Genomic DNA, 27922 nt, shown 5'->3' on the forward strand with positions numbered 1-27922 from the left:
CCTTTAAATCCTATCCCCTTTAGATCTATTATACAGTACATCGCAGCAGGTTAGCCACCGCTATCTACAAGTCCACCACATGTGTTCTCAGCCTTCCTGGAGCAAAGCTAAACTCGCTCTTACCCCTTCTCCAGGTGATCTGAAGGGGGTTTCACAAATCCGACTGAAGCGATATACTATGATGGGCATACCCCTTTAAGCCTCATGCAATAAAACTGTTAATCCAACACCTATCAAAGTGATGAATCAGAGATACGGGGAGTAGCGTGTCAGTTTTGGCAACAGAAGTAATTTCATAGCGTAAAAAAAATCAAGATCACAAAACAGCCATACATCTGTTGCTCCTATTTTCTGCTAGTTTTTCGGTCCGGAGTCTTTGATTAATGATTCCCTATGAGCTTGTTTAGAATAAAAGCCGAAATTCCATTTAACAGAAAACAGTACAGATGAATTTAAAGATTTATCCGGCTCATATCTCCCCTCTCGCTGTTGACGCTCGCTTGTATTGTAACGTGCACAGGGCTAGTTAAAATTTAATCACAAGCGCTATGCTATGTACAGAACAAAGACAAACTCCAGGGAAAACATAATCAATGTTAATTTAGCCCAAAGCAGAAGGCTAGCTAAGGGGAGCGAATGGAGGTACTTGGAGCATTCATTTATAGATGTAGAAAAAAACGTATCGTACGCCATCAAATGACCCCATAAGGGAGGCAGAGGGGGGCATCCCGATATAGATATAATATAGAAATAGTAGGAAGGTCTGATACATCACCTTGTCTTCAGACTTGTGTACTGGAGTTTCGTCACCAGATCTGTCCTCAACGTCATCGTCGTCTTCCATTGAAACAGTAGACGTCTCGGAGACTGTGCTCACCCGTCTTGACATGAGCACATGCTATTGTGGTGAAAGAAAGAACAGGTATCTTAAAAATAACAAGTAATGTAACATATTGATTCAATATCTGCATATGTAACAAATTTTGGTAAATTTTAGACTCCATTCAGATCCCATTATTTACATCCATGTACCAGATCCATTTAATGAATGCAAAAAAAAAGGAGGCAATCATGGACACAACCTGATGGTCATCCGTTTACCTAGGGATTAAAGTTTTAAAATGAGGGATCCCTTTCTGTCTTGGACACAAAAGTGTAGTATATCCTATTTTTGTGTCCATCCACAAAAACAGACAGAAATGGATGCTTTTTACTGATGGCTGTCCATCAGTTTTTTGCAACCATTTTTGCATCCATGAAATGGATTTGCTAAACGGATGTCAATAACATGATCTGAATGGATCCGGAAAAGGACTGTGATATTGAGCTTCTCTTCCATTGATCACATGGAAACCAAACACCGTCACTGTACAATGTCCAGCGGTGTGCTTGGTCAGTAATGAAGAGGCCACAGCAACCGATATCATAGACACATATAACCCCTTTAGAGGGAAAGGATTCATCGTACAACACTCATCTCTATCCACAGAGAAATCGGACCCTCATAAGGATTACCGAGTCCTCTGTGTAAGTTCGTGATAGCATGCATTCACATTGACAGATGCTGTACTCAGCAATCTCTGCCAGTCCCATAGAAGTGAATCAAGTAATTGTCATGCACATGTACTACCACTCCATTCACACAAGGGGCACAGACCCCCGTTCTCTGGTGGTCCTGCAGTCAGAGCCCTGGTAGTCGGGCGCTAACTCTTATCCTGTAGATAGGGCATAAGTGTTGTTAGCTGGAAAAACCCTTTAAAAGGTATGTCCTCCATTGTAACCATCTAACATGAAGCAATTATGCAAATAGTTTTGATTACGAATATCTAATGGATTGGGGTCTTTTGGGCCAGTTTCTGTAAAGGCCTATAAGTATCTATGTATACAGACGACATACAATCCTGTGTAGTCTTATCTTGCACTCATATCTTCATCTGTCGCATAACATACACAATTGTTCCAATTGTACAATTTACTATACACTGTGGGGGGCAGTGGCGTAACTACCACCATAGCAGCAGAGGCAGCTGCCACACGGCCCGGGACATTAGGGGCCCGGTGACAGTCGCTACCGCTGCTATCATTATACTCGGGGGGTCTTTTCGGACCCCCGAGTATAATGATTGGCGGACCGGGAGAGGTAAGAAACATAAAAAACACTGTTACTTACCTCTCCACGATCCTGCCAGGCCTCCTTCCTGACGTCCTTTCTGACGTCTCTGACATCACATGAACCTGGCCTGTGTCCCGGGTCATGTGACGTCCGACGTCATTGAAGAAGGACGGCAGCGGAGAAGACAGTGTAGGAGCCGGGTGACAGGTAAGTAACAGTAGTTTTTTATGTTTTTATTCCCCCGGGTCTCCGATTATTATACTCTGGGGTCTGAAAAGACCCCAGAGTATAATAATTGTTTATGGGTGTCCACAGTGGGACATAATACTGTGTGCAGGGGCCAGTATGGGGGATAATACTGTGTGCAGGGGCCAGTATGGGGGATAATACTGTGTGCAGGGGCCACTATGGGGGATAATACTGTGTGCAGGGGCCACTATGGGGGATAATACTGTGTGCAGGGGCCACTATGGGGGATAATAATGTGTGCAGGGGCCACTATGGGGGATAATAATGTGTGCGGGGGCCACTATGGGGCATAACAGAACGCGCAGGAATGCGTAGGAGGGGGTTGGTCGAGGTCTTCGGTGTCGGTCGGGGGGGGGGCATGTCAAAAGTTCGCCACGAGGCCCCGCTATTCCTAGTTACGCCACTGGTGGGGGGGGATTTATTATCCCAGTTTTCTACCATAGATTGGTGATACTGTAGTGCACATTTAGTGCAAGGTATTTTCTCACACCAAATGTGCGCCACGTTCCCTGCTCTGTGCCTTTGGTAAGTGTGGGCGTATCAGGACATAGTGTTGGGGTGCCCCCTCAGCTCGACATATTAGTTTGTAGTGTGAGATATATAGGAAATCTATACCAATTCCTGGAATAGCCCTCCATTGTGGCACATAGACATGTGCCTGATTTATTAGATGTCAAAGACTCTTAATAAGACTGGTGTATACCATGCCAGTCTTAGCATATCTGCCCCAGTGTGCTAGCAAGAAGTACAGTTATTTGTAGTCTGATTTAGTATTATCCCTGAATAGAGTGTCCACTCTTAATTCGAGGCCGTCTCCGGAAGTAGCGCAGCTTTTCGGTTTTGTGGAGAGACTGAGACTACTCATGTGTGTCAATGCATGTGAAACCACAAGAAAAGAATACGCTAGGCTCGCAATCCTAATACCCCAGCCTGTCAGTTTTGTTAGATGGAAGTTTGCTAGTAAAATGATTCCCATAACACATTTCTGCGCGTATCCTTGTGATCTCGTTATTATCCATATTTCTATAGCTACGTACGAGTAATTAGTCATTGATATCCCTTTAAAGGACTGTTCAGCCTTCAGATATCATGAATATATGAGCTTGTAGATGCCTCCTGCAACCTTTCCTCAATGCCTTGCCCTATCTTCCTGACTGCCTATTATACCGCTCTGTAATGTAATTATATTAGCAGTCGCCGCACTCTTTTCCCTGTTTCCTCTAAATACAGCGCCGTTGCATCCAGACACCTGTTTTGCACCGTAAAAGTAAACATTTTTAAGAATCCCATTCACACCGGAGTTTGTCTCGATCTCATTTTGACCCATCAGTTTTAAAGAAAAATGTTAACATCTCTATTGATTTTAATGGAACTTCTCCAATGAAAAATGTTATAAGCGAGTCCTTGTTCCATCAGAGTCCCATTGTGTTTGGCGGGCAAACAAGCATAGTCCGCTATTTTGTACGAAAAATAAAATTCTTGCCATTCCTATGTACAACAGTTACATCCATTAGGATATTCCGAATGGATGTGTAATGGATTAATCCCCTAGAGAACTAGATAAGGCGGCATTTTTTACTTACATACCGTAGTACCCACTGACCAAGGCTGCACCAACACAAACATATACACATAGATATATATATATATATATATATATATATATATATATATATATATATATATATGAGAACACAGACATAAATACAGGCACATATATATAAGTCCATACAGACAGGGGCGTAACTACCAGGGTAGCAGCGGTAGCGGTTGCCATAAGGTCTGGGACGTTAGGGGGCCTGGCGACAGCCGCTACCGTTGTGTTTTTTTAATAGGCCGTTACTGGAGTTACTCTATTTACAGGCCCTATTTACTTACCGATTCTGTTTCCTGCTCACGGCCGCCGTCGCTTCTCCTTCTGCGGAGGTGGCTGGGATCAGTAAGTAAGGCCGCGGGCCTGCAACCCCACAAACACTATCATTATACTCAGGGGTCCCCCCCAAGTATAATGATTGGAGGACCAGGAGAGGTAGGGAACATAAAAACACTGATACTTACCTCTACTGGCTCCGGGCAGGCTTCGGGCCTACTTCTGTGATGTCCCTGATGTGACATGGGAGAGGCTTGCATCCTTATGCATCGTGACGCAAATCCCGGCACAAGTGACGTCCCGTATGTCATTGAAGATGGCCGACATCAGCAGGCACTGCACTGGAGCCAGGGACATATAGCTCCCAGTAAGAGGATCAGACAGTGGCTCCAACTGTCCTGTTCTCACCACAAAAACCATGTAAATGGATACCCCCACAATTGTGGAGAGTAATGGCCATGCAAAATGGACAAAGGGGTCCATTTAGCATCCACCTAGGACCCTTTGTGATAGATCCCTCATAGATTTCTATTGAAGGATCCTCAAAAACCAACAAAAATAGGACATGTTCTATTTTTTTCATAGAGGTATTGACCACCAAAAACATGGACATGGGAATAGATACCCTGAAATCAATAGTCCAAATTTACCATTGTGGTTATCAATAGGCATTTGCGTAAAGATGGCACATTTCCGGTGTAATGTAGTGGATCTTTGGAGCATGGCGTTTGGGATGAAAGTTTTCATCTTGTTAGACATGTGGGTGTAGATACTAAGAAGTAGGGGGTATTGCTTAACTGCGACATGGTGCAGTAAATTTGCACCGAGATTGTACAATATAATTCTGATTCAAAGTAAGCCAACTATAAACTGGTATACACATAGACAAGACAGTGTACAGATACACCAGATTCATCATCTAGCACCAGCCACTGTGATAAATCTGGTAGCTTTTCAGACTGCCTGTCAAGCTTTACTAAAATCGGCCATTTTTGAACATTGTGTCTTAGTTCCACATTCACATACTCTACACATTTGCCCCTTGCGGCCAAACCTGTATTATCTGCTTCACATAATCTACAGTATATACAAATGGCCTATTAGGGAATCCTGATTTAACAGAAGGGGGTCCATTATTCCGAACCCAAGCTATGCGACGACTTGGTGCTGCACAACATTAAGAAAACGAATGTTGCGTTGCCAGTTCTGAATGTGGTCATGTAGAAGGCGCGATCAAGGCAGCTTGCATGTCGTAACAGTATCATTAGTCGCTATGTAGTTGTTTCACACTGTGAGCAAAATTGTATACGTTCTACCGCAAATTTTGCAATTCAATTATAGGCCCCGTGGAAACATGTAATAAAAAAAAGTGTTTCACCTGTAAAATCACACTTATAATAACCATGTTGTGTTATCGGCCATGCAACACACTGACATTACATGGGAACCCAATCTAAGGTGACATTCACATGAACATTGTATAAAGCGACCCTGAAAAACAGACAAAACAGTTCCTTTTTTTCATGGCCATCTGGCATCTGTCTTGTAGCCATTTTCAAGGAGCCTTGGGCATGAAAATGGACAAAGATAAGACATGCTCTATTTTTTGACATATATTTTTCCTTTAAAATGGACTGTCAAAAAACAGACGTGAATAGACACCTTGATAACAATGGGGCTGATTTATTAATACTGGCGTAAGAGGGGCCAATTGGTGCAAGGCACTCTTGAGTTATCAAGAAGCTCCAGTCTGTTGGTAAACCAGACACCAAATAGGAATCTAAGCCAGTCAGGAAATGTACATCTCATGCCAGAAAACTGGAGTGACGATAAATTCACAATAGTGTTGCCTTTACGTTGTTCGGGTCCATCGAGGGTCCCAAGCAATGGAGAGGAGATCTGGTAAAACAGTGGACCCAATTGCCTACAATGGGGTCTGTTGGGTGTCCATCATTTTTAAATTGGTGCAGGACTTCTTCCTCCGACGATTTTCATCTGAATCTTCAACGGAGACTATGGCGCTGATGTGATCGTAACTTGAGTTGACTGTGGCATCCTCGGCCCGCTCTCTGCCCTGCTTATGGTTACTGGATGTGACGAACAAGGCGCAGGACTGGGACTGACACAAGGAAGGGCCATACACCAAAGTCGCACCAAATTATCACCATTTACACCAGAAAACTGTCATAGATGGGTCGATAAATTCCGCCAATGTGTTCTAAAAATGGCCATCTGGTCCATTAGAAAAACTGTTGTAACACTTAGGGACAAGTGAGAAAGAATCTGGTGCTGGAAATTACACATCTCATACATCTCATTTGTAAATGTCTCTGTGTTTTACATTATTATTAATGGATAAGCATTTTCTCAAAGTGTTTTATTTGTGATATCGACATTCACAGCTTTTCTTTTTCACCGTGACCTGACCTCAACAATCTTTAGTTTACAAGCCGAATGTAAAAACCTTTAACTAGATAATCACAGTCAATAAAACATGGAAGAGAACACAGCTCAGCAGATCCTTTATTAGTGCCTGGGCTGCTCTGGTTTGGGTCAACCTCTGGTTAAAAGAAAATTCCTTTAGATAAAAGTGATATCCTACTAGACATGTCCTAAGGCAGCAGATGGGACTTAACCTGAAGATGCCCTACGGTGTACAAAAATACCAATGCCACTATGTGTCTCTCCATGAGCCAAATAGTTAGGCTGGTCATACAGGATAGATGAATGTTGGCTGAACTTGGGGACTTCGGCAGGGCTAGATGCATGGGAGCCTGCCAATTCTCTCCAACGGCAGATGTGAGGGGAGAGAAGCATTGGGTGCGTTGGATATCAACACGCCCAATGCTTTTGTTCCCAGAGAGATAAACCAACATCAGAACATATGCACTTTACCCGAGCCAAGCGTGTTTATGCGCAATTCAGGAGAGAAAGCTCTCAGCCCAATGAGCATTTGGCCTGCCTTGGAATTGGTGAAGGAGCTCACTTGAGAATTTGACCGAGCCTAAAGGACAATTGACTCTGCACAAGTGCCAACGTGACCTGTAGAGAGGCAGAGACACCGAGAGAAAGGATGCTTCATTTGAGTATATTTTAAGGTTTACTTGCTTCCCATTGATTTCTGCTATGAACGTTACCATAGCAATTCACCATAGACAACAATGGAGTCTAGTTCCAAATTCTATTTGGAACAAGCACTTGACCTTATTACAGTTCCATACATGTGTAAGAGTCCCTATTTATGGCTCTGATTTCATATGGAGTATTAGGTGATATACTTAGGGACCATATGGAGGAACACAGTGGAGTGACTATAGCTGAGTAGCCATAAAGACTACTATATATAATCTGCCAAGCACATGAGCCAGCCATAGACTTAAGGCAGATGAAACCAAAAGTTCATAACGGAGAATTTTCCACTCCTTCCATGTTCCCTGAACACTCGCATAAAAGTGGAATTAATTTTATTGCCCATGGCAGCCATTTTATTAATATCAAAAACAAACATTTATATAAATGTAAAGCCTTTTTAACCATTTATTAAACTATTCCTTTCTGCCACCTTAGTTCAAAAGAAGGAGGTCCCCATAGACATCATATCTGCCTTATATTAACTCTCGTCTTACCTAAAGCCATTATAAGACTCACTTGGAGGTACTAATTCAGCTCTTCTGGGTAACCGGGACTTCTCCTAATCCATAGAACTGATATCCGGTGAGACCAAATACCGTTGCAGCACTAAATTTTGGGGAGTTCAGAGCCTTATAGGTTAACCCCCAACCTCCAGTGACAATATGTCCCCACACCAACTCTGAGTACCCCTCCGCCCACCACACTTGCTGTGACAACAACCTCCTAATCTGGCCACTCATCCAGTCACATCTATCCCAAAAATGACTTACCCAATAGCAAGCTCTCCAATGTCCCACAACACAAACCCAATAAATAAGGGAAAGGAGAATGGGGATGCAAATGTCCTCAACACAATTCTCAAGGAAGTGATGGAAACTTCTCAGGCTCTCTCTTTACCATCCCTCCTTTCACGTCTACAATTCCCCATTTCCATTGTTCCAAGCCCGGTCATGTTGGCTTCCACTCCGGCAGTGCCCTAAGAAGGTCCTCACATTCAGCTAATGTCTATTCCTCCCACGTCCCCTCACTTAGGCTAGGGCTACACAGCAACAAGTCTCGTGTCAAAAATTCCAATGTATCTTTATGCGTCACCTTGCAACAGGCGACTTCATGCAACTTTAACGCATGAAAATCCAAGCCTGTTCGATTTTGGTCACAAGTTCAATGCAACTTTTTATCCACAGACTTCAAGATATGTCTCAGGTGACAAGTCTACAACGTGCCTGGTCTAAAATGTTTGTCGCAGCCAAGTCGCACAACTTTTGTGCAACTTTTTATCGCGCATACTATTTAGTCCTAGCCTTCAAATCAATTGTGCCCTGCATGTGTTTTCAATGGGGAGCGGATGGATAGGCCTGAGCTTCTTGCACAGACTTTTATCCGCATTTGCTATAATTTTTTAATTTAGAAGTACTGAGTCTCTGAATCGCTCTCCTTTATTTGCTCTCAAACAAATCATCCAGGTCACGGCTGTTTTACACAGTGTAACAATAGCGCACATTAGTGGTGCCCTTCTGCTTTGTCTGAAGGTTACACAATGTGAATGCTTTGCTCCCTATTACACCACCAGAGTGAATTTCCTTTATATTAATCGTAGATTACAGATATGTACCCATCGGTGACCCCCTCTCTTGTTTGCTGGTTTGGCCTTCATCCATTGTTTCTGCTTCTCAGCCTGATAATTTCCAGCGAACAAAAGTACAGTACATTCAGCAAGAGGTGAGCGGATGTGTGAATGGATCATCAAAACTTCAGACAATAGGATTCATTCAAGTTTAATAAACTGATATCTCTAAAATAACAAAGCCCACTCTTAAAGGGAATCTGTCACCAGAATTCAGTCTATCAACCCATCTCTGCAGACAGATAGGTAAGGGAAGTCGGAATCAAAAAGTGGTTTAATCTTGTGAATTGGTGCCTCATTGCCAAGATATCGCCGAGCACCTTGGGTTTGGGTATTACCATTTACCTCTAAGGAGCAATGCCAATGCTCTAGTTGCTCCAAAGAGTTCTTTTGTATATTGACAGATAGAGGACCATTTTGGCAACAGAGGGTCCAAGTCATAAGAGGAACATACCATTTGATTCAGGCGACCCCAACCTAACTGCAAAGCTGGGTTGATATGCTGAGTTCTGGCCATACACTGAATGTTGGCCACAGGGCCGTATTTACTATAGTGCAAGTTGGCCATATTGGGCTGTTGCTATAGCCCTGGTTGTCCAAACATGATGATTTTGGCATGACTGGTTAAAGACCTAATCTGTGTGGGGGCCCCCTTGACTTTCGTCTAACACCAACAGTAGACGTCAAGGGATTATTTTGTTCTCAGATGAATATGGTGCCAAAAAGTGCCTGGCAGTGACTTTCTGTCCTCTCCCCATTCAAAACATAAGCAAGCTCAGCCAAGGCAAATTTTTGGAGGGGCAAAATAGTTGTCAACTTGCAGAGCGTTCAGTTACCTAATGTGTACAACCAGTTTAAAATGCACCAAGGAACATGACAAAACTGTGAAATGTGAAGTCCTCCTCCAATGTTCACGTATTGTATAATTTTGGGTACATGCACTCACTGAACATTATCTTCCACGGGAAGATTTATCTGCACAGGACAAATTCATATCTACAACATGCCATGCACTCCCCCGACTACAAATATCAGTGCAGAGACGCAAGAACATGTTGGACTTTAACAAACCTGATGCATGTTCTTGAGGAGACAAACCACAGAGGTATCTGTCCAAAGTTTACTCCACTCTCCCTATTTAGCACATACCCATGCGTGGCATAAGGATTAGATGCCCATCTGCTGACAGCTGTTTCAAAGGTTCCTACCAACCATAAGTGCAGGGCGGCAGCGTACTAGTCTAGGTGAGGGATCCGTAATTTAGTTCAAGACAAAGTAGACACAGGTCTAGGGTGGATGCTGTTAGAGATGAGCGAACACTGTTCGGATCAGCCATTCCGAACAGCACGCTCCCATAAAAATGGAAGCACCTGGCACGTACACTATGCCGGCGGCCGATCGCCGTGCCAGGTGCTTCCATTCATTTCTATGGGAGCGTGCTGTTCGGAACGGCTGATCCTAACAGTGTTCGCTCATCTCTAGATGCTGTATCTTTTTGTGGAGACTTCAAGTTGGAGTTGCCCGTGCTCTTGACTCGAGAGGGACTAGAACCCCAGTCTGAAGATGGGTGTCTTATCCTTATTTTGGTTTGATTATGGCATCTTCTTTTCTTCCTGGATGAAACATTAATTTTCAGAAACTGGTCTGTTACAGAAGTATATAAATGTGCGCCAGCGTTTCTGAAACGGTAGGGTTCCTCATTGGTATTGCTACTTTGTCTAGAACTAAATTACAGTTTACGATTGGATTTTTTCCAAAACACTCCAGACACTTGACTTCGCCTAGGAATATATTTCATAGAGAATTCCTGGCAACATTGCTATTTACAAGCAAGAGTTAGAGACCTGTGTTCCATTACTGGTAGATACCCAAAGGCATCTCCCACCAGCGTTTTTCTTCATTAAAGTTCCTCTGAACATTGCTTTAAGTCCATCCAAGCTGATTAATTCAGTTCTTAATCATGAAATACACACTAGACATACAAGGTCTTTTCCAACTCCAAGAGAATGTAAAGATGAAATGAACTCCAGTTAATTGGCTTACCTTCATCATTAGAGCATTGTTACTGAAGCTGCTGCTCGGAGAAGGGGAATCGGAGACCTCCTCCAAGCTTTCTTTATGGGGGGGGAAAAAAGAAACCAGTTGAGATACAAAATAAATAAGACAAGCAGCTTCATTTCCAATTCTAATATTTTTGTTAAAATTTTTACATAATTATTCACTTTTTATGACTTGAAAATAATGCAACATGTCAAGTGCCCAAAGTTCTAAGTGTTAGTGCCAAGAATTCCTTCATACTTCAGTAGGCAAAACTCGAGCTTTGTCAAGACATCAGTCAGTGCCCTACTGGAGATAATAACACTGTTTCTGGCACACAGTACCCATTAAGGAGAATGTAAAGAAAATGTCTACCCTTTAACACCTTGTCATATTGAGGTTCAACATTCTATATGAGTTTATTGTCATATCTTAACCAGAGATCCAAATTTTTTATACTATGTTTATAGACTCAGGCCCGGTTCCCATCTGTGTTCGAGTTTCCGTTAGGAGAGTCCGCTTGAGAACCCCCCAAATGGAAACCTATCCGCATAAAAAAGTGGTTACCTAAAGAAACCTGCGGACCCGATAGACTGTAATGGGATCCATGTGGTTTCCACTCGGTTTCTGCACAAATGCAGAGAGAAAAGTGCTGCTTGCATGGGATGGCCCCAACGCAGATGTGTACCGGGCCTTAAAGGGACTCTATCAGCAAATTTATGCTGTATGAGCCCCACATATGCGTGAATAGCCTTTAAAAAGGCTATTCAGGCACCGCTAAAGTTATATTAAACTACCCCCCCCCCCCCCCCCCGTTTTAAAATAAAACCCTAAAACAGGATGTGATCTACTTACGCATCATGCACGCTGAGCGAGCATTCAGGATGCGCCGTCTTCTTCATCCACGCCTACTCTTCCTCCAATGTCCTTGGGTCCCGTCCTCCTCCGGCACTCGCGAACTGACATTGATATAAAAAAATGGCCTGGGCGCATGCGCAGTAGCATGCAGCTTCTACTACGGCTACTGCGCATGCGCCCAGGCCATTTTTTTTATATCAATGTCAGTTCGCGAGCGCCGGAGGAGAACGAGCCCCGAGGACATCGGAGGAAGAGGAGGCGTGGATGAAGAAGACGGCGCACCCTGAATGCCCGCCCAGCGTGCACGATGCGTAAGTAGATCACATTCTTTTTTAGGGTTTTATTTTAAAACGGGGGGGTAGTTTAATATAACTTTAGCGGTGCCTGAATAGCCTTTTTAAAGGCTATTCACGAATATGTGGGGCTCAATCAGCATGGTTTTGCTGATAGAGCCCCTTTAATGGTAAAATTACAGATGAACATGGGCACCACAGCATGTCGTGCACAATACACTTGTAGAAATGCAAATGTCCAGACTCCCCCGACTACAAACATCAGAACATGATGCATGTTCTTAGGGAGATAAGCCACAGCAGTATCTGACCAAAGATTACTCCCCTTTCCCTGTTTAGCACATACCCATGCTTGGCATAAGGATAAGACGCCCATCTGTAGACAGTGGTTTCAAGGCTTCCACCAATCTTAAGCGCAGAAGAAGAAACAATGCAAAAACACGTAAAAATGCAATATTTGCTCTACTTGTGATACAAACCATATACAGTATATGTATAACATGAAGAGCCCAGATAACTCATTCCACTAGAAATGCATTACACACATGCACCTTATCTACTACAGTAAGCCTGTCACTTCTGGAATATCCTGTACATAATTCATGCTGAGCCCTGGGCAGCTCATATCAGAGTCACCAAAGACATGGCATTGCGTATGGTCAGACAAATAATAAAACTTATGTGTGGCGTTATACGCTTTTTTGTTAGAATGGTGTCCCAGTGATAAGCTGATCACTACTGCCGGGAACTCCAGAGATCAGCAGTAATCTGCGGGAAAACCGCCAAGCAATTGTTCAATTTTTCTGTAGCGATACCAGTGGGAAATTAAGTATAATCCAGTTCCTAGTGAAATCAATGGGCTCTCAATATAGATGCATTCCACTATTAAAGGGGGTAGTCACCTTTTCAAAACTGATGACCTGTCCTTAAATGTGTTTTCCCCTTTGATCATAACCATATTTCATTCTGTATACAATTAAATGAAACATTTTTACAATTATAAGCACTTATAAATTTTGCAGAGTTTTATAGATTACCTCTAGCCATCTTAGTGGTGACGTCTTTTATCTTGATCGGTTGGCTATGGATACGACCATGAATGCTGGAACCCTCTATGCTCCAAAACTCAGCCATGATGTCCTTATTGTGGCCGGGTTATCAGATAGGGACACTAGGACACTACATGTATGAGAAGATAACCCAACCACAATAAGGGCATCATGGCTGGTTATCAGGAGGACACTACATGTATGAGAAGATAACCCGATCACAATAAGGACATCATGGCTGGTTATCAGGAGGACACTACATGTATGAGAAGATAACTAGAGATGAGCGAACACTAAAATGTTCGAGGTTCGAAATTCGATTCGAACAGCCGCTCAATGTTCGTGTGTTCGAACGGGTTTCGAACCCCATTATAGTCTATGGGGAACAGATACTCGTTAAGGGGGAAACCCAAATCCGTGTCTGGAGGGTCACCAAGTCCACTATGACACCCCAGGAAATGATGCCAACACCTCTGGAATGACACTGGGACAGCAGGGGAAGCATGTCTGGGGGCATCTAACACACCAAAGACCCTCTATTACCCCAACATCACAGCCTAACAACTACACACTTTACACACTCAATACCACCTCTCTGACAGTAGGAAAACACCTTGAAACATGTGTATTTGGCACTTGCAGTGAGGAGAGCTTGTCACCAGCAGTGAATTTGGCCCTTGTAGTAAGTTGAGGTTGGCACCAACATTTGTTTTGAAAATCAGGGTGGATTGAGCCTCTAACCAGCAGAGTTTGGGCAAATTCATGGTGGAGGGAGCCTCTAAAAACCCCAGTTTGGACCAATTCATGGTGGAGGGAGACTCTAAAAACCCCAGTTTGGACCAATTCATGGTGGAGGGAGACTCTAAAAACCCCAGTTTGGACCAATTCATGGTGGAGGGAGCCTCTAAAAACCCCAGTTTGGACCAATTCATGGTGGAGGGAGCCTCTAACCAGCCCAGTTTGGACCAATTAATGGTGGAGGGAGCCTCTAAACAGCCAAGTTTTGGGAAATTCATGGTGGAGGGAGCCTCTAACCAGCCCAGTTTGGACCAATTCATGGTGGAGGGAGCCTCTAAAAACCCCAGTTTGGGCAAATTCATGGTGGAGGGAGCCTCTAACCAGCCCAGTTTGGACCAATTAATGGTGGAGGGAGCCTCTAACCAGCCCAGTTTGGACCAATTAATGGTGGAGGGAGCCTCTAACCAGCCCAGTTTGGACCAATTAATGGTGGAGGGAGCCTCTAACCAGCCCAGTTTGGACCAATTAATGGTGGAGGGAGCCTCTAACCAGCCCAGTTTGGACCAATTAATGGTGGAGGGAGCCTCTAAACAGCCAAGTTTTGGGAAATTCATGGTGGAGGGAGCCTCTAACCAGCCCAGTTTGGACCAATTCATGGTGGAGGGAGCCTCTAAACAGCCCAGTTTGGGCAAATTCATGGTGGAGGGAGCCTCTAAAAAACCCAGTTTGGACCAATTCATGGTGGAGGGAGCCTCTAATTAGCCCAGTTTGGACCAATTAATTGTGGAGGGAGCCTCTAACCAGCCCAGTTTGGACCAATTAATGGTGGAGGGAGCCTCTAACCACCCCAGTTTGGACCAATTCATGGTGGAGGGAGCCTCTAACCAGCCCAGTTTGGACCAATTCATGGTGGAGGGAGCCTCTAAACAGCCAAGTTTTGGGAAATTCATGGTGGAGGGAGCCTCTAACCAGCCCAGTTTGGACCAATTCATGGTGGAGGGAGCCTCTAAACAGCCCAGTTTGGGCAAATTCATGGTGGAGGGAGCCTCTAACCAGCCCAGTTTGGACCAATTAATGGTGGAGGGAGCCTCTAAACAGCCAAGTTTTGGGAAATTCATGGTGGAGGGAGCCTCTAACCAGCCCAGTTTGGACCAATTAATGGTGGAGGGAGCCTCTAACCAGCCCAGTTTGGACCAATTAATGGTGGAGGGAGCCTCTAACCAGCCCAGTTTGGACCAATTAATGGTGGAGGGAGCCTCTAAACAGCCAAGTTTTGGGAAATTCATGGTGGAGGGAGCCTCTAACCAGCCCAGTTTGGACCAATTCATGGTGGAGGGAGCCTCTAAACAGCCCAGTTTGGGCAAATTCATGGTGGAGGGAGCCTCTAAAAAACCCAGTTTGGACCAATTCATGGTGGAGGGAGCCTCTAATTAGCCCAGTTTGGACCAATTAATTGTGGAGGGAGCCTCTAACCAGCCCAGTTTGGACCAATTAATGGTGGAGGGAGCCTCTAAAAAACCCAGTTTGGACCAATTCATGGTGGAGGGAGCCTCTAATTAGCCCAGTTTGGACCAATTAATTGTGGAGGGAGCCTCTAACCAGCCCAGTTTGGACCAATTAATGGTGGAGGGAGCCTCTAACCACCCCAGTTTGGACCAATTCATGGTGGAGGGAGCCTCTAACCACCCCAGTTTGGACCAATTCATGGTGGAGGGAGCCTCTAAACAGCCCAGTTTGGGCAAATTCATGGTGGAGGGAGCCTCTAACCAGCCCAGTTTGGACCAATTAATGGTGGAGGGAGCCTCTAAACAGCCCAGTTTGGGCAAATTCATGGTGGAGGGAGCCTCTAACCAGCCCAGTTTGGACCAATTAATGGTGGAGGGAGCCTCTAAACAGCCAAGTTTTGGGAAATTCATGGTGGAGGGAGCCTCTAACCAGCCCAGTTTGGACCAATTAATGGTGGAGGGAGCCTCTAACCACCCCAGTTTGGGCAAATTCATGGTGGAGGGAGCCTCTAACCAGCCCAGTTTGGACCAATTAATGGTGGAGGGAGCCTCTAAACAGCCCAGTTTGGGCAAATTCATGGTGGAGGGAGCCTCTAAACAGCCAAGTTTTGGGAAATTCATGGTGGAGGGAGCCTCTAACCAGCCCAGTTTGGACCAATTCATGGTGGAGGGAGCCTCTAAACAGCCCAGTTTGGGCAAATTCATGGTGGAGGGAGCCTCTAAAAAACCCAGTTTGGACCAATTCATGGTGGAGGGAGCCTCTAATTAGCCCAGTTTGGACCAATTAATTGTGGAGGGAGCCTCTAACCAGCCCAGTTTGGACCAATTAATGGTGGAGGGAGCCTCTAACCACCCCAGTTTGGGCAAATTCATGGTGGAGGGAGCCTCTAACCAGCCCAGTTTGGACCAATTAATGGTGGAGGGAGCCTCTAACCAGCCCAGTTTGGACCAATTAATGGTGGAGGGAGCCTCTAACCACCCCAGTTTGGACCAATTCATGGTGGAGGGAGCCTCTAACCAGCCCAGTTTGGACCAATTCATGGTGGAGGGAGCCTCTAAACAGCCCAGTTTGGGCAAATTCATGGTGGAGGGAGCCTCTAAAAAACCCAGTTTGGACCAATTCATGGTGGAGGGAGCCTCTAATTAGCCCAGTTTGGACCAATTAATTGTGGAGGGAGCCTCTAACCAGCCCAGTTTGGACCAATTAATGGTGGAGGGAGCCTCTAAAAAACCCAGTTTGGACCAATTCATGGTGGAGGGAGCCTCTAATTAGCCCAGTTTGGACCAATTAATTGTGGAGGGAGCCTCTAACCAGCCCAGTTTGGACCAATTAATGGTGGAGGGAGCCTCTAACCACCCCAGTTTGGACCAATTCATGGTGGAGGGAGCCTCTAACCACCCCAGTTTGGACCAATTCATGGTGGAGGGAGCCTCTAAACAGCCCAGTTTGGGCAAATTCATGGTGGAGGGAGCCTCTAACCAGCCCAGTTTGGACCAATTAATGGTGGAGGGAGCCTCTAAACAGCCCAGTTTGGGCAAATTCATGGTGGAGGGAGCCTCTAACCAGCCCAGTTTGGACCAATTAATGGTGGAGGGAGCCTCTAAACAGCCAAGTTTTGGGAAATTCATGGTGGAGGGAGCCTCTAACCAGCCCAGTTTGGACCAATTAATGGTGGAGGGAGCCTCTAACCACCCCAGTTTGGGCAAATTCATGGTGGAGGGAGCCTCTAACCAGCCCAGTTTGGACCAATTAATGGTGGAGGGAGCCTCTAAACAGCCCAGTTTGGGCAAATTCATGGTGGAGGGAGCCTCTAAACAGCCAAGTTTTGGGAAATTCATGGTGGAGGGAGCCTCTAACCAGCCCAGTTTGGACCAATTCATGGTGGAGGGAGCCTCTAAACAGCCCAGTTTGGGCAAATTCATGGTGGAGGGAGCCTCTAAAAAACCCAGTTTGGACCAATTCATGGTGGAGGGAGCCTCTAAACAGCCCAGTTTGGGCAAATTCATGGTGGAGGGAGCCTCTAACCAGCAGAGTTGGGGGAAATCAGGGTGGAGGGAGCCTAGTATTAGCAGAATTGTGCAACGCTTATGGTGGATGAGTATGAGGATGCGGAGGAATTGGAGAGGTTGAGTACAGACATGGAGTTTCATGTTGGGGTGCTTTACACAGGTGGGCACAAAAATGACGGCTCTACCCAGTGGTGGTTCATTTTTATCAAAGTGAGCCGGTCGGCACTCTCAGCTGACAGACGGGTGCGCTTGTCAGTGATGATGCCACCGGCTGCACTGAACACCCTCTCAGATAGGACGCTGGCGGCAGGACAGGACAGCACCTCCAAGGCATATAGGGCAAGTTCAAGCCACAGGTCCAACTTCGACACCCAATACGTGTAGGGCGCAGAGGGGTCGGAGAGGACAGGGCTGTGGTCGGAAAGGTATTCCCGCAACATGCGCCTATACTTCTCACGCCTGGTGACACTAGGACCCTCCGTGGCGGCACTTTGGCGAGGGGGTGCCATCAAGGTGTCCCAGACCTTAGACAGTGTGCCCCTCGTTTGTGTGGACCGGTGAGAACTTGGTTGCCTACTGGAGGAACTGCCCTCCCTGCCGCCAACGTCACATGCTGGAAACATCTCCATCATATTCTGCACCAATTGCCTGTGGCAAGCATTGATGCGATTGGCCCTCCCCTCTACCGGAATAAAAGACGAGATGTTGTTTTTATACCGGGGGTCAAGGATAGCAAAGATCCAGTACTGGTTGTCCTCCATGATTTTGACAATACGCTTGTCGGTTGTAAAGCACCCCAACATGAACTCAGCCATGTCTGCCACAGTGTTAGTTGGCATGACTCCTCTGGCCCCACCGGAAAGTTCAATCTCCATTTCCTCCTCATCCTCCATGTCTACCCATCCGCGCTGCAACAATGGGACGATTCGAAGTTGCCCGGAAGCCTCCTGTATCACCATCACATCATCGGACAACTCTTCTTCCTCCTCCTCCTCCTCCTCCTCCTCCATTAAACGCAGTGAAGCGGACAGATGTGTGGACCTACTCTCCAGCTGTGACGGATCGGATGCTATCCCTAACTCCTCTGTGTGATCTGAGTTATCCCTGATGTCAATCAGGGATTCTCTCAGAACACACAAGAGCGGGATTGTAAGGCTCACCATCGCATCCTCAGAGCTCACCCTCCTTGTGGACTCCTCAAAGACCCGTAGGATGTCACAAAGGTCTCTCATCCATGGCCACTCATGGATGTGAAACTGAGGCAGCTGACTTTGTGGCACCCTAGGGTTTTGTAGCTGGTATTCCATCAAAGGTCTCTGCTGCTCAACCACTCTATTCAACATCTGAAACGTTGAGTTCCAGCGTGTGGGGACGTCGCACAAAAGCCGGTGTTGTGGCACATGCAGGCGTTGCTGGAGAGATTTTAAGCTAGCAGCGGCTACTGTCGACTTGCGAAAGTGGGCGCACATGCGCCGCACTTTCACCAGTAGCTCTGGAACATTGGGGTAGCTCTTTAGGAAACGTTGCACCACTAGGTTGAAGACGTGGGCCAGGCATGGAACATGTTGGAGTCCGGCAAGCTCCAGAGCTGCTACCAGGTTCCGGCCGTTATCACAAACGACCATGCCTGGGCCCAGGTGCAGCGGCTCAAACCATATTGCCGTCTCATCGAGGAGGGCATCCCTCACCTCGGAGGCAGTGTGCTGTCTGTCCCCCAAGCTGATCAGCTTCAGCACAGCCTGCTGACGTCTACCAACGCCAGTGCTGCAACGTTTCCAACTCGTAGCTGGGGTCAATCTAACAGCGGAGGAGGAGGCGGTGGCGGAGGAGGAGGCGGTGGCGGAGGAGGAGGCGGTAGAGGAGGAGGAGGAGGAGGGGGGTGTTCTTCTCGTGTCCCTGCCAGGAATGTTAGGCGGGGAGACGAGGTACACCGGGCCAGTTTGGGAAGCAGTCCCAGCCTCAACTACATTCACCCAGTGTGCCGTCAGTGAAATGTAGCGTCCCTGTCCGCATGCACTTGTCCACGCGTCGGTGGTCAAGTGGACCTTTGTGCAAAGCGCGGAACTAAGGGCCCGCCTGATGTTGAGTGACACGTGCTGGTGCAAGGCGGGGACGGCACACCGGGAGAAGTAGTGACGGCTAGGGACGGCATAGCGAGGTGCCGCAGTTGCCATCAGGTCCAGGAAGGCGGGAGTTTCAACAAGCCGGAACGCCAACATCTCCTGGGCCAGCAGTTTAGCGATGTTGGCGTTCAAGGCTTGCGCGTGTGGGTGGTTAGCAGTGTATTTCTGCCGCCGCTCCAATGTCTGAGAGATGGTGGGTTGTTGTAAAGAAACGCCTGATGGTGCCTTTGATGGTGCAGGAGAAGGAGATAAGACAGGACCAGGGGAGGATGAGGTAGAAGTCAACAAAGTGGCGGAGGCAGATGAAGTGGTGTCCTGGCTCGTCCTCTGGAGTGCATCGCCAGCACAGTCAGCAGTGGCAGTGGCAGAGGCAGAGGCAGAGGCAGTGGCAGTGGCGTGAACGGCAGTCGGCCTTTGTCCTGCCGTTGCTGCCTGCCACTGATTCCAGTGCTTGGATTCCAAATGACGGCGCATTGAAGTGGTGGACAGGTTGCTCTTCTCAGAGCCCCTAATCAATTTCGAGAGGCAAATTGTGCAGACAACACTATATCTGTCCTCGGCGCATTCCTTGAAAAAACTCCACACCTTCGAGAAACGTGCCCTCGAGGTGGGAGTTTTTCGGGGCTGGGTACGAACTGGAACATCTTGGGAGATTCCGGGTGTGGCCTGGCTTCGCCTAAGCTGCTGACCTCTGCCTCTGCCTCTAGCTACCCTTTTTGGTGCTGCACCTGCCTCAACATCCACACTACTTTCCCCGCTTGACATCCCCCCTGTCCAGGTCGGGTCAGTGTCCTCATCATCCACCACTTCCTCTTCCAACTCCTGTCTCATCTCCTCCTCCCGCACAATGCGCCGGTCAACTGGATGCCCTGACGGCAACTGCGTCACATCATCGTCGATGAGGGTGGGTTGCTGGTCATCCACCACCAAATCGAACGGAGATGGAGGAGACTCTAGTGTTTGAGCATCTGGATACAGATGCTCCTCTGTTAGGTTCGTGGAATCGTGACGTGGAGAGGCAGGTTGAGGGACAATGAAAGGAGCGGAGAACAGCTCTGGGGAGCAGGGACAGTTTGGGTTATTGTTCTGTAAAGCTTCGGAATTTTGGGAGGAAGGAAGACAAGACTGTTGGGTAATAGGAGGAGAGGAGGCAGAGTCTGACTGGCTGCTGGACAATGTGCTGTAAGCGTTCTCTGACAGCCATTGCAAGACCTGTTCCTGGTTCTCGGGCCTACTAAGGTTTGTACCCTGCAGTTTAGTTAATGTGGCAAGCAACCCTGGCACTGTGGAGTGGCGCAATGCTTGCTGCCCCACAGGAGTAGGCACGGGACGCCCTGTGGCTTCACTGCTACCTTGCTCCCCAGAACCATTCCCCCGACCTCGCCCACGGCCTCGTCCACGTCCCTTTCCGGGAGCCTTGCGCATTTTGAATTCCTAGTTAGAAATTGGCACTGTATACCAGTAGTAAAAATTGTGGGTGCACGTAACCCCAATATATTCTTTGAATTCCCAGTCAGACACTGGCACTATATGGCAGTAGCAAGAAATGAGGGTATTTGTATTCCCAATATACTCTTTGAATTCCCAGTCAGACAATGGCACTGTATACCAGTAGTAAAAATTGTGGGTGCACGTAACCCCAATATATTCTTTGAATTCCCAGTCAGAAACTGGCACTATATGGCAGTAGCAAGAAATGAGGGTATTTGTATTCCCAATATACTCTTTGAATTCCCAGTCAGACAATGGCACTGTATACCAGTAGTAAAAATTGTGGGTGCACGTAACCCCAATATATTCTTTGAATTCCCAGTCAGACACTGGCACTATATGGCAGTAGCAAGAAATGAGGGTATTTGTATTCCCAATATACTCTTTGAATTCCCAGTCAGACAATGGCACTGTATACCAGTAGTAAAAATTGTGGGTGCACGTAACCCCAATATATTCTTTGAATTCCCAGTCAGAAACTGGCACTATATGGCAGTAGCAAGAAATGAGGGTATTTGTATTCCCAATATACTCTTTGAATTCCCAGTCAGACAATGTCACTGTATACCAGTAGTAAAAATTGTGGGTGCACGTAACCCCAATATATTCTTTGAATTCCCAGTCAGACACTGGCACTATATGGCAGTAGCAAGAAATGAGGGTATTTGTATTCCCAATATACTCTTTGAATTCCCAGTCAGACAATGGCACTGTATACCAGTAGTAAAAATTGTGGGTGCACGTAACCCCAATATATTCTTTGAATTCCCAGTCAGAAACTGGCACTATATGGCAGTAGCAAGAAATGAGGGTATTTGTATTCCCAATATACTCTTTGAATTCCCAGTCAGACAATGGCACTGTATACCAGTAGTAAAAATTGTGGGTGCACGTAACCCCAATATATTCTTTGAATTCCCAGTCAGACACTGGCACTATATGGCAGTAGCAAGAAATGAGGGTATTTGTATTCCCAATATACTCTTTGAATTCCCAGTCAGACAATGGCACTGTATACCAGTAGTAAAAATTGTGGGTGCACGTAACCCCAATATATTCTTTGAATTACCAGTCAGAAACTGGCACTATATGGCAGTAGCAAGAAATGAGGGTATTTATAACCCCAATATATTCTTTGAATTCCCAGTCAGACAATGGCACTGTATACCAGTAGTAAAAATTGTGGGTGCACGTAACCCCAATATATTCTTTGAATTCCCAGTCAGAAACTGGCACTATATGGCAGTAGCAAGAAATGAGGGTATTTATAACCCCAATATATTCTTTGAATTCCCAGTCAGACAATGGCACTGTATACCAGTAGTAAAAATTGTGGGTGCACGTAACCCCAATATATTCTTTGAATTCCCAGTCAGAAACTGGCACTATATGGCAGTAGCAAGAAATGAGGGTATTTGTATTCCCAATATACTCTTTGAATTCCCAGTCAGACAATGGCACTGTATACCAGTAGTAAAAATTGTGGGTGCACGTAACCCCAATATATTCTTTGAATTCCCAGTCAGAAACTGGCACTATATGGCAGTAGCAAGAAATGAGGGTATTTGTATTCCCAATATACTCTTTGAATTCCCAGTCAGACAATGGCACTGTATACCAGTAGTAAAAATTGTGGGTGCACGTAACCCCAATATATTCTTTGAATTCCCAGTCAGACACTGGCACTATATGGCAGTAGCAAGAAATGAGGGTATTTGTATTCCCAATATACTCTTTGAATTCCCAGTCAGACAATGGCACTGTATACCAGTAGTAAAAATTGTGGGTGCACGTAACCCCAATATATTCTTTGAATTACCAGTCAGAAACTGGCACTATATGGCAGTAGCAAGAAATGAGGGTATTTATAACCCCAATATATTCTTTGAATTCCCAGTCAGACAATGGCACTGTATACCAGTAGTAAAAATTGTGGGTGCACGTAACCCCAATATATTCTTTGAATTCCCAGTCAGAAACTGGCACTATATGGCAGTAGCAAGAAATGAGGGTATTTGTATTCCCAATATACTCTTTGAATTCCCAGTCAGACAATGGCACTGTATACCAGTAGTAAAAATTGTGGGTGCACGTAACCCCAATATATTCTTTGAATTCCCAGTCAGACACTGGCACTATATGGCAGTAGCAAGAAATGAGGGTATTTGTATTCCCAATATACTCTTTGAATTCCCAGTCAGACAATGGCACTGTATACCAGTAGTAAAAATTGTGGGTGCACGTAACCCCAATATATTCTTTGAATTCCCAGTCAGACACTGGCACTATATGGCAGTAGCAAGAAATGAGGGTATTTGTATTCCCAATATACTCTTTGAATTCCCAGTCAGACAATGGCACTGTATACCAGTAGTAAAAATTGTGGGTGCACGTAACCCCAATATATTCTTTGAATTCCCAGTCAGAAACTGGCACTATATGGCAGTAGCAAGAAATGAGGGTATTTGTATTCCCAATATACTCTTTGAATTCCCAGTCAGACAATGGCACTGTATACCAGTAGTAAAAATTGTGGGTGCACGTAACCCCAATATATTCTTTGAATTCCCAGTCAGACACTGGCACTATATGGCAGTAGCAAGAAATGAGGGTATTTGTATTCCCAATATATTCTTTGAATTCCCAGTCAGACAATGGCACTGTATACCAGTAGTAAAAATTGTGGGTGCACGTAACCCCAATATATTCTTTGAATTCCCAGTCAGACACTGGCACTATATGGCAGTAGCAAGAAATGAGGGTATTTGTATTCCCAATATACTCTTTGAATTCCCAGTCAGACAATGGCACTGTATACCAGTAGTAAAAATTGTGGGTGCACGTAACCCCAATATATTCTTTGAATTACCAGTCAGAAACTGGCACTATATGGCAGTAGCAAGAAATGAGGGTATTTATAACCCCAATATATTCTTTGAATTCCCAGTCAGACAATGGCACTGTATACCAGTAGTAAAAATTGTGGGTGCACGTAACCCCAATATATTCTTTGAATTCCCAGTCAGAAACTGGCACTATATGGCAGTAGCAAGAAATGAGGGTATTTGTATTCCCAATATACTCTTTGAATTCCCAGTCAGACAATGGCACTGTATACCAGTAGTAAAAATTGTGGGTGCACGTAACCACAATATATTCTTTGAATTCCCAGTCAGAAACTGGCACTATATGGCAGTAGCAAGAAATGAGGGTATTTGTATTCCCAATATATTCTTTGAATTCCCAGTCAGACAATGGCACTGTATACCAGTAGTAAAAATTGTGGGTGCACGTAACCCCAATATATTCTTTGAATTACCAGTCAGAAACTGGCACTATATGGCAGTAGCAAGAAATGAGGGTATTTGTATTCCCAATATATTCTTTGAATTCCCAGTCAGACAATGGCACTGTATACCAGTAGTAAAAATTGTGGGTGTATATAGCCCCAATTCTATTGCTAGGGGACTTGCAGGGTATTTCTGGGGTGAAGGTGGGGGGGCACACCGTTGGAACGGGTATCGGGGTATATATCGGGTATACGGGAATACACTGACAGTGTATTCCATTCAGGATCCTGGGAAAGCTGGGTTGCGGCGATTGAGCCCGTCAGTGCCACGTTACACTGACAAGCTTCTCCCTGGAATTTAGCTCTTACAAGAGCTGTTGGTTGTCTTCTCCTTCCTATCCTAGCCTGTCCCTGCCTACCCAGAATCTAAGCCCTAGCTAGCTGGACGGAAACCTCCGTCCTCGGTGAATTGCAAGCTCAGAATGACGCGAAGCTGGGCGTCGCTGTTCTTTTAAATTAGAGGTCACATGTTTTCGGCAGCCAATGGGTTTTGCCTACTTTTTTCAACGTCACCGGTGTCGTAGTTCCTGTCCCACCTACCCAGCGCTGTTATTGGAGCAAAAAAGGCGCCAGGGAAGGTGGGAGGGGAATCGAGTAATGGCGCACTTTACCACGCGGTGTTCGATTCGATTCGAACATGCCGAACAGCCTAATATCCGATCGAACATGAGTTCGATAGAACACTGTTCGCTCATCTCTAAAGATAACCTGACCACAATAAGGACATCATGGCTGGTTATCAGGAGGACACTACATGTATGAGAAGATAACCCGATCACAATAAGGACATCATGGCTGGCTATCAGGAGGGAACACTACATGTATGAGAAGATAACCTGACCACAATAAGGACATCATGGCTGGTTATCAGGAGGACACTACATGTATGAGAAGATAACCTGACCACAATAAGGGCATCATGGCTGGTTATCAGGAGGACACTACATGTATGAGAAGATAACCCGATCACAATAAGGACATCATGGCTGGTTATCAGGAGGACACTACATGTATGAGAAGATAACCCGACCACAATAAGGGCATCATGGCTGGTTATCAGGAGGACAAAACATGTATGAGAAGATAACCCGATCACAATAAGTACATCATGGCTGGTTATCAGGAGGGAACACTACATGTATGAGAAGATAACCCGACCACAATAAGGGCATCATGGCTGGTTATCAGGAGGACACTACATGTATGAGAAAATAACCCGACCACAATAAGGACATCATGGCTGGTTTTCAGGAGAACACTACATGTATGAGAAGATAACCTGACCACAATAAGGACATCATGGCTGGTTATCAGGAGGACACTACATGTATGAGAAGATAACCCGACCACAATAAGGACATCATGGCTGGTTATCAGGAATAACACTACATATATGAGAAGATAACCTGACCACAATAAGGACATCATGGCTGGTTATCAGGAGGACACTACATGTATGAGAAAATAACACGGACACACTAAAGAAATCATGGTTGGGGATCTGACAAGTCCCAGACCATAGAAGGTTCCCGTATTCATGGTCATATCCATTAGCAAACTATAAAGACAATAACAACAGTAAGATGGTTAGAAAAAATCTTTAAAATTCTCCAAATTTTTAAATAATTAAAATTTGCAAAAAAAACGTTTAACTATTAATTCTCTACAAATATAAGTATGGTTATATCCATGGGTAAACCCCTTAAACGGGCTCTATCAGCAAAATCATGCTGATAGAGCCCCACATATGCGTGAATAGCCTTTAAAAAGGCTATTCAGGCACCGTAAATTTTATATTAAACTACCCCCCCCCCCGTTTTAAAATAATACCCTAAAAAATAATGTGCTCTACTTACCGAACGTGCACACTGGGCAGACATTCAGGGTGTGTCTTCATCTTCTTCCACGCCTCTTCTTCCTCCGATGTCCTCCGGTCCCGTCCTCCTCCGGCGCTCGCGAACGGACTTTGATAAAAAAAAAATGACCTGGGTGCATGCGCAGTAGCATGCGGCTTCTACTACGGCTACTGCGCATGCACCCAGTTCATTTTTTTTTTTATCAAAGTCCATTCGGGAGCGCCGGAGGAGGACAGGACCGGAGGACATCAGAGGAAGAAGAGGCGTGGATGAAGATGAAGACACACCCTGAATGCCCACCCACCGTGCACGTTCGGTAAGTAGAGCACATTCTTTTTCAGGTTATTATTTTAAAAGGGCTCTATCATTGAGAAAAGTCATTTTTAACTCATCACATCCATGCATAGGCTTTAGAAAGTCTATTCCACACTTACCTTTAGTATGTAGATTGCCTCAGTGGTTTCTGAATAAGTCTGTTTTTATTCATATGCTAATTAGACTGGTGCACAATACATCGTGCACTCCTCTCCTATTGTTTCCTATGCACAGGCTGATGATGATGATGATGACTCAGCTTCCTGTTTGCACACACACATAGGAGATAATAGGAGAGACGAGTGCTGCTGGGAACTTCCTGTGCTGGCTGGAATCTCATTAGCATATGAATAAAAATGGACTTATTCAGAAACCACTGAGGCAATCTACATACTAAAGGTAGGTGTGAAATAGCCTTTCTAAAGCCTATGCAAGGATGTGATTAGTTAAAAATGACTTTTCCCAGTAATAGAGCCCCTTTAAGGCCAGGGCCCCACATAGTGTCCCGCCACAAAAAAACGGCAGTGTTTCACAGCAACTGCACAGTGGATGGGATTCTGGACACAATGCAGAAAAATATCCATAGCAGATACGCTGGAATTTCAAAAACCGTCACGTTTTTGTAAATCGCAGCATGTCAATGCTTCTACTGGTATAGAGATTGGCAAAGTTTAACTTGACTATTTCATTGACTTTTGTTGTGTTAAATGTCAAGGTAAAAGGGTTTTCTAGTTCTACAATACTGATGACCTACCCTTAGGATAGGTCAATAATATTAGATCAGTGATAGTCAAACACCCAGCACCCCTACAGATCAGCTGATCAAAGTGGTAGTGGTGCTAAGGTGAGCACTGCTTCTGCTTCACGGGTGTCGTTATGTTCCTCGGTCGTATGGCCTGTTTGCAGCTCAGTCCCATTCAAGTGAAATGGGATGATCTACAATTCTAAAGATAGGCCATCAATATCTTATTCTTAGAAAAACCCTTTAAGGATTGCCGCAAAGGAGTATTTCATGTCCTAAAGAGGACCTTTCACCACCTGCACCAAATCCAACTCTTTGCTCCACTGATTCACCTGCAGTTTGGATTTTTTTCTGTAACCCCCACCATTCCTGAGCAATCATTGCTGTTAGCTTTAGCATAATTATGCTTTCTGCTGTCAGATGGGCAATCCCTATCTTTTTGATTGAGCCCAGAACCACCCCACTGAGAGTAGAGAGCATCACTGTGTCGAAACTAACAAAACCGATTGCTAAGGAAAGGTGGTGGCTAAAGAAAAAAAATCCAAACTGCGGAGGTAACATTGGAGCA

General features: G+C 45.4%; 1 protein-coding gene across 1 annotated transcript in view; it reads right to left on the reverse strand.

Moving 5' to 3' along the window:
- The window catches only part of SEC16B (SEC16 homolog B, endoplasmic reticulum export factor), a 144123-nt gene that overhangs the window by 38529 nt on the left and 77672 nt on the right, over positions 1-27922 (reverse strand). The window contains exons 21-22 of the mRNA XM_075287463.1: positions 11032-11102; positions 776-898 (exon numbers count right to left, since the gene is read on the reverse strand). Of these exons, the coding sequence (XP_075143564.1) occupies positions 776-898; positions 11032-11102 (194 nt within the window). The remainder of the gene's footprint in view (positions 1-775; positions 899-11031; positions 11103-27922) is intronic.

This window comes from Leptodactylus fuscus, chromosome 9 (assembly GCF_031893055.1).
Source record: "Leptodactylus fuscus isolate aLepFus1 chromosome 9, aLepFus1.hap2, whole genome shotgun sequence".
Lineage (NCBI taxonomy): Eukaryota > Metazoa > Chordata > Amphibia > Anura > Leptodactylidae > Leptodactylus > Leptodactylus fuscus.